Raw genomic sequence first — 7,614 nt, 5'->3', positions numbered from 1 at the left:
CTGCCCGGCTGTTGGGATCATGCTGGCGGGTGAAGCTCTGGCAGCCAAGAGAATGTTAAAAAAACATAAATTTGGAATACCAGAGTTTACCATAATTTATTCTGTCCTGTGCTAATTGATAAGAAGGTAACAGCTTCAGTGCTAATTTATTTTTATGTTTAATTAGGAACCTTTTTTTCCTTTTCATTCAAAACTCAGCTTTTACCAGCACTCAGAACTGTGATGGCGACAGGAAAAATAATGGAAGCATTACAGTCCTGTTAAGAGTGCTGAGAGCTGAACATCAGTTGACCATCACTGAAGAGTTCATTTATCCAAAAAGCAAAACTAATTTGAGGTGTAGAAGTAATTTTTAGAGTTTTTATCACACCTAGCACTTCCACCCAAAACGTGAGCCCTCACAATAAGAACAGCCTGTTGTCACTGTTGTGCAGCTGGCAATTAAGCACCACAGCAGCAACTCACTCACCACCCTCCCCGCCCCCACCAGTGCAATGGGAAGGACAATCACCAGTAGAACTTGCAGGTTGATATAGGAAGAGTTAAATAACTTTAAAAAAAAAATATATATATATAGTAATAATACCAAACCAAAACAAACAAGTGATGCACAATGCGATTCCTCTCACCCACTGACCAATGCCAGACTCCATCCCCAAACCCAGATCAACTCTCCTTCTGGGTAACTCCCCCAGTTTATATACTAGGCATGATGTTTTAGGGTATGAAAGCATCCCTTTGGGCAGTTCGGGTCACCGGTCCCAGCAATGTCCCTTCCCAGTTTTCCTTTTGTGTGTCCCCTCACTGGCAGAGCATGAGACACAAAAAAAAAAAGTTCTTGACTTAGGACGAATACAACTTAGCAAAAAACAAAAGCTTTCAGCTTTCAGTACATGATCAACATTATTCTCATGCTGAATCAAAACACAGTGCTGTACTGAGAAGAAAATAACTCTATCTCAACTGAAACCAGGACAGTCATTAACTCAAGACAGCTGACTGCAAAACACAGCCTACATGTTTTTTTTTTATATTTCCAATTTTATAAAAAATAAAAACAAACCAAGAAATCTTTAAGCCATTCTAGAACTCTCAATCCCTCATTTTATGTTGTAAGGAAGAGGAAAAAAACATAGCTTTAAAATAATGTCCTTCAAACATAAGCTGTAACAGCTCCTTAAATAAAATAAAAAGAACTAAAAGACCTCATTGCATCATCTCTATCCTCAACTTACTGTTATCACTGGGTGCCAGCTTCTTTCTCTGGAAGTGGCTCCTAACTCATAGCACATCCATTTGCTGGCTTAGTCCTGCAGCTGGGTGAGATTCCAGGCTAAGGCCCATCAGATGCAGGCATTCATCCAGTGAGGCTCACAGCATTTTCCCCATGCTCTCAGAAGAAGCAAGAGCACCTGTGAATGAATTACCAGCACTGAACAAATTACCAGTACTATTTCCAGAGACTGGAGGTTTTCCTCCCTGCTTTCTTGAAGGCTAGAAGTGAACTGCAGCAACTTTTGTTCTGGTAGTGACTTGGCACTGCTTTGGGCTCCCGTCCTTGCAGCTGTGTCAGCCAGGAGCGCACACACTGCCACACCTGGTCATTGCAAAACGGTGACTACTCTTCCACGAAGCGCCAAAGCCAAACCTTCTCAAAAATCTCTTCCTCTCTTCACAAAACCACCAATGGGAAGAGGCTTTTCTTAATCAAGAAAACAGAATGTGCCTTTACCTCACAAAAAACACCCACAAAACTAAAGAAAGAGCCCCCCCCCCCAACCAAAAGGACAGTTGTGGTCAAGACAGACACTATCCACTGGTCCTGTCAGGACAGCAGCTCCCAAACTGATGCCCTCACCCAGCTGTGTGTCAGATCCCTTAGGCACACCTGGAAAGGGTGTGAGATAGTGGAGGTGTTTGACAACAGCTCAGGGAATACTGCTTGTCAGGGCTTTACAAGCATGCTGGTGAGGAAGCTCACAAAAAAAGATAAAAGCTGGGCAATAACATGCTCCCCCCTCAGCTCTGAAATAAAAAAAAAATTGGTACTAACTGTATCAGTGGAGTGAGGAAGCTGAAAGTTTGGCTAGAACCCAAGAGCAAGCTCAGCAATTCACAGAGCTGAGGTTGTAGAGTTAGAAAAACACGGGCTTCACCTGTGTCTGGCCTCTCAGCCTTGCTCAGGAGCAGCAGGAAGGCAATACTGTTTATTAGCTACCTTTAAAAAAAATACCAGAATATGTGTTGCTTTGGGGTGTTTTTCCACTGTAAATCATGCTGATATGTTTGGAAGAAGAGGCTATCTACCCCAAAGGAATTATTGATTATTTTAAGCATTCACAGCACCAGCTGCTCCTAACTCTCAACAGCCTAAAAGGGTTATGAGTGGGAGGCTTAGGCAATTTGAAGATAAATGGTAAAAAGCAAATGTAGTGACTTCCACGCTGCTTCTTAGTTCTTATGGCAAAATCAGATCCATGCCACCTGAAAAGTGTTCCTGAAGACACCTGATCTGTTCAGCAGTACAGAACCAAAAGGGTTCTTACAGCAATACTTACACTGGGGTGCAGCTCCACAGGCTGAGAACTGGGGGAGCTGGCAGTGTCCTTATCTGTCCAGGGAAAGCTCTCTCACCTTGACTGAGCACAGTGCAGCAGAGGGACAGAAAAGATGCTGTTTCACAGCATCCCACTTGAATTTTCCAACCACAGCTTGTCCTGAACTCGTGTATGAGAGATGGAGGAAGGCTGAGCCTGACTAGGGATCAGTGGAATAGGGAGTTTTGGTTCTCAACACTTCATAAGGTTTCTGCCCTCTCATCAAGGAAAGGAAGAGTGATTAGTTCATTATATGATGCCTAGTGACATACAGTTAAATAATGGACCTTAGACAGCAGTAGCTATTCTGCACTAAGACAATGCAATGACTTATTTAAGGGTTTCCACCACTTTCTGAATTTCCACAGGCATTTTTTTCTTGTGGAACCTGCTACTGGGCTCAATTGTCTATTATAACACATATTAATGAATTAAATAAGTGATTTTATTATGTTTAGCTACAATTTTTAGATACTGGAATCCAAGAGTTTTCTTTCAAACTGAAAAAATACCAAGAGGTAAGCAACATGCAAAAGGAACAGAAGTCACTGCTGGTTTGTAGGAATTAACTTCCTCTGTCTATTCTAGTACCACTTGTAACATTTCTGGGCATTTCAGCTAAAAGTATTTAGAACACTAAGGGCATAATTTCTCATTTGAAGAGAGCAGAAAGGTGGCAATACTGAAAACAATGAATTTTGATGTTACAATTTAGTGAGGGAGATACTATTCCAAGCAGACATTAGTTATATGACTTCAGAGAGTCCAATTGCTCCTAGCATCCAGCTAGGATGTATAACCTCATTTTGGGATGAGCTCATCTCGGGTCTGCTTCCAGTTACCATGCACAATGACGTACCTAACATAAAAGATCTTAGCTGTATGATCAGCTTTGTTCAAATAAATTATTTTGGGGAAATAAATAAAAAAAATAAAATCTATCCAGGCAATTCCCAAGTTCTCAAATTCTTCATTCTAGGAGCAGGTTCTTTCTTTTTCAGAGCTGGCAGCCCTTCAATTCCAGCCCCTCTTACCCCCAGTTCACACTGTATTTGCTGCAGCTGTGCATTCAAATTTATTGAATTTTTTGCCACTCTTCAGACTCTGAACAAAGCAGTTTTCAGCCTCACAAGTAAGCTTTACCATACTTCAGCCCTTAATGAGTGAATCACATCTCATTGCAACTGGAGATACTGATTGTAGTTAATATGAAACCATGGAGCAGTTTAAGGAACAATGTTAAGAGTCCAGGATGCTCATTTATACACTCACATTCCCAAAAGTGAAACAAAAGGAAAACTCAGCTAACAGCTCAACTACTACCATATCCATCTTTGTTAGAAGAGGAAAAACAACAACAAAAAGTAGTTCTGACATCAATCTGGCATATATTAAATTTGGCAGGAAATTTGCAATTGTTGAGGCAGATTTACTTGAAGATCTTAATGAAAACTGGTAATATGACAGAACTACATGCAAACTCAGCTAAAATTATATGAAAATGCATGTGTTTTATAGCTATCACTACAAATGCTTCTACATTTGCTTAAATGAAATAGAATTAGTCTCCATAAATTTTCATGCCCCATGATTTTGTCTCTGGCCTTTGAGCATAGCTATTTCACAATTGCCTTATATTGGTTCATTATTTTTTTCAGTGGCAGTACCAATGCATTTAATAAATATTTATTTTCTCAAACCATCTCCCCAGTCATTCCTTAAGTTTCAGGTGGGAAAAAAAGAAAAAGGTACTTGAACAAACATGGAGCAAAACAAAATGCAGCACATGGCTACATCGTGTAACTAATGTACAGAAAGGTTTATCTCACATGATTTAATGGAAGTCAGTACAGACATCATTTGGTGTAAACAACCGATGTCTTAGTGAAATTTGTAATACACAATTTGTGGCACTAAACTTTGTTTTACTCCGCTAAGTAAATTCAGCTGAATGTTCAAACATTCATTTGCAAAATACTTCTAGAATCACAGTAAACGCTCAGGTCTGACTGTTGTTCTGGGAAGCTGGATAACAACAATACAAGAGCAACAGTAGGTGGCCGAGACACGGTAAGCCTGGTAAAGAATTACCCTTCCCTTTCCGCCCGTAATTTCTGTACACTTGGCCTCCCAGCCCTCTCCTCGCCTCTCCCAACACACAGAGCTCGGAAGAGCATCAGGAATGGCCATAGCTCGGAGAGGGGAATCTGCAGCGGGCCCCGGGGACGGGAGGCCAGGGGACGCTGACAAAGGATGCTGCCTCTGTGCTCCCTCCCTCCCTCCTTCCCTCCCTCCCTCCTTCCTTCCTATTCCACCTCGTACATTGGCAGTGGCTCGAAAGGTCGGATGTATCTGAATTACTGACTGGGAGGGGATGAAGTCGCCAAGTCCATGCACAAACACAGCCGCTCCTCTCCGGTTCGCCGGCGCAGGGACCTCTGCCCACGCCGCGGCCGCCCGCACCGCCCCATCTTCCTCCGGCTGTGCCTGCCTCTCCCCGGGAGGGCTGCTCCCCGCCGGCTCTGCGGCCATCTGCCCCCAGCAGCGACGGGCTCGGCCCCGCCTGCTCGGTCCCCTGCCTCCGCCGCCTCGCCCATCCCGCGGCTCTGCGCTTTCCCTGGAGCCGAGTTGCCGGTGACTGTTCCGAGGAGCAAGCGTGTGAACGGCACAGGCTCTCCGCACGGTGACAAGCCCGCCATCCTTACCTTATGGACACCGAGAGAGCGGACACCGCCGGGCTGGGACAGCCCAACGCGAAGCTACCAAGGCGCGAAGGCTACCGCAACACAAGAGTCCTTTATTCAAATAAATAAAAATGAACTTTTATGTACAAATATACAAAACCATTACGCACATTTTATAAAGTAGTCAGAAATCTTTAAAAAAACCGCGAGGGTGGAGGCAGGACGCCCACAGCCGGTGCCCTCCCTCCCAGCACCCGGGCACCGGCGGGCGGAGGCCGGCGCCGCTCCTTTGTCCCTCGCCCCGGCGGCGGCGGCGCCCCGAGGATCGGCTCCGGGCCAGGGGCTCCGCTGCCCGGCCCCTGCCGCCACCCGCCCGGGCTGCCAGGGCGCCGACAACACCACACGGAACACGACATCGCGGATGGAGGCCCCACTTCCCCCCGGTCCGACCGCTCCGGCAGCCCCCGCCGTGCCGCTCCCCAGTCCCGGCGGGGCTCAGAGGGTGCCCAAGTGCGGCAGCGTCTCCAGCCGCTCGGGGTGGTCGCGGCCGGCCGCGCTCTCCACGCCGCGCAGCCACTCGGTGCATTTCCGCACCAGCCCCTCGTCCGCCGCGGCCCCCGCCTCCTCCTCCTCGTACTCCTCGTCGTCGTAGCGGTGCCGGTCGTTGAGCAGCGAAACCTTCAGCAGGGCGCGCAGGTCGCCGCGCCGGGCCGGGGCGGCTCTGCCGGCGGGAGAGGGTGCGGGCTGCCCCCGCTGCCGCTCCAGGCTGCGGCGCTGCAGCACCCGGATGGCCTCCGGGGGCAGGCTCAGCGAGAAGCGCCCCGCCGCCTCCCCCGGCGCCCCGCCGAGGCTCTCGCAGGAGCGGCTGCTCGCCCCCGGCGCCCCCGGGCGGCCCCGCGGCTGCGGCGGGGTGGGCTGGGGCTGGGGCCGCGCCGCCCGCTCGGCCGGCGGTCTCCGCGGCGGCGGCCGCTGCAGGGACGAGCAAGGCCAGGAGCTGGAAAGGGGGCCCGGCCGCTCCGGGGGCGCCCCCCGCGCCTTCCTCGCCACCTTCTCCTCTGCGGGCCGAGGCGCTGCCTTCTTGGGGGCCGAGGCGGCCGCCGGCGGCTTCTTGGGCTGCGCCCGGGCGGCAGCGGGGGAAGCGGAGGGGGTCGGCAGGATGGCCGGCAGGAGGGGCGGCAGCGTGGCCGGGCGCCCGGGAGTTCCCTCCGGCTCGTCGCTGCGGGCCCAGGGAGGAGCGGAACGCGCTCCGGGCAGGGCGGCGCTTCTTCCCGCGGGCGGGCAGGGCCCCGCGGCGCGCCGGGGCTGCAGCCCCATGGCCAGAGGCGGACGAGGAGCCCGAGCCGCCGGCGCGGAATGCGAGCTCGCTCTGCGCCGACAGCCGCCGATTCTTCCTCTCGATAACCCGGCCCCCTTCCCGCCCTTCGCCCGCCCCGGGAACACCCTTCCCCAGCGCGGGGTGGGCGTGCGGGCGGGGACGGGGGTCGTGCCGGCACCGGCCGCGCTCCCGAGCGAGCCGCACTGGTCGGGCTCAATGCGGCGCTACTCCGGTGCCTTTTCCCGGTCCTCTCCCGCCCGCCCTGAAGCAGAGCCAAAGTGAAGAAGGAGATGGCGGGGCTCACGCCCCGAGGGCAAAAAGGCTCTAAATTCCTCCCGAAGTCCTCAAGCGTCCAAGCGTGAAAAGGCAGTATTTTAAAATCATGTTAGTTCTCTTGCCATCTTAAAAACAGGAATGATACTTTGAGCTCTTTGATTACTTGAAGTACTGTGAATAAGGGCAGGCAGCCAGGAGAAGACACAGACACACTCAAACCTAGGGTCTGGCTCACTCAGACTTAGTGGACAAGTGCTGCCTGGTTTGGTAATGAAGAGTACAGTCCAGAGATCCTTCTTCTAGCATCAAAGCTTTCTGTGACAGAGCAAATGCTCATCCCCTCGTTGGAGGTTTGTTTGTTTGGGGTTTGGTTTGGGTTTTTGTGATATCCAAGACAGCAATTTCCTATCTTTTCAAGTACCCTAGCCAACAACAGAGGTTTGGAGAAGTTTCATGGTGCAGTAATAAGTAAACATGTATTTCCTATGGATCCAAGATGATTACCACCACTCCAAAAGTTAGCCTTAGAAGTCATGGCATATAATTTCTACAGCATTTACTTCAAAGTACTGTTTAAATTAGGGTACCAAAACTTTATCAAAAAATGGGTAGCATGTATGCAATCCACAGAGACTGATCTTTACACCTATGGTTCCACACTATCATAATGGGTTTTACTATACTGTGAAGATTCCCCAACTGTGAGCTCTTGGCATACTCAGACACAGTAAACAAAGACAGG

The 7,614-nt window shown here is 49.7% G+C and overlaps 1 protein-coding gene across 1 annotated transcript; it reads right to left on the bottom strand.

Moving 5' to 3' along the window:
* Positions 1-5,374: 5,374 nt before the first annotated feature.
* On the bottom strand, positions 5,375-6,777 carry PRR18 (proline rich 18). Its single transcript, XM_053938452.1, has one exon. It carries the CDS (start codon positions 6,593-6,595, stop codon positions 5,777-5,779), a length of 819 nt encoding a protein of 272 aa, XP_053794427.1. The 5' UTR covers positions 6,596-6,777; the 3' UTR covers positions 5,375-5,776.
* Between the last annotated feature and the right edge of the window lie 837 nt (positions 6,778-7,614).

The sequence above is a fragment of the Vidua chalybeata genome, chromosome 3 (assembly GCF_026979565.1).
Source record: "Vidua chalybeata isolate OUT-0048 chromosome 3, bVidCha1 merged haplotype, whole genome shotgun sequence".
Lineage (NCBI taxonomy): Eukaryota > Metazoa > Chordata > Aves > Passeriformes > Viduidae > Vidua > Vidua chalybeata.
This window is presented reverse-complemented; position numbering and strand designations above follow the sequence as displayed.

What these genes read in the sequence shown, in the direction of transcription:
- PRR18 (XM_053938452.1), bottom strand. Translation starts at nt 6,595, where the DNA reads ATGGGGCTGCAGCCCCGGCGCGCCGCGGGGCCCTGCCCGCCCGCGGGA.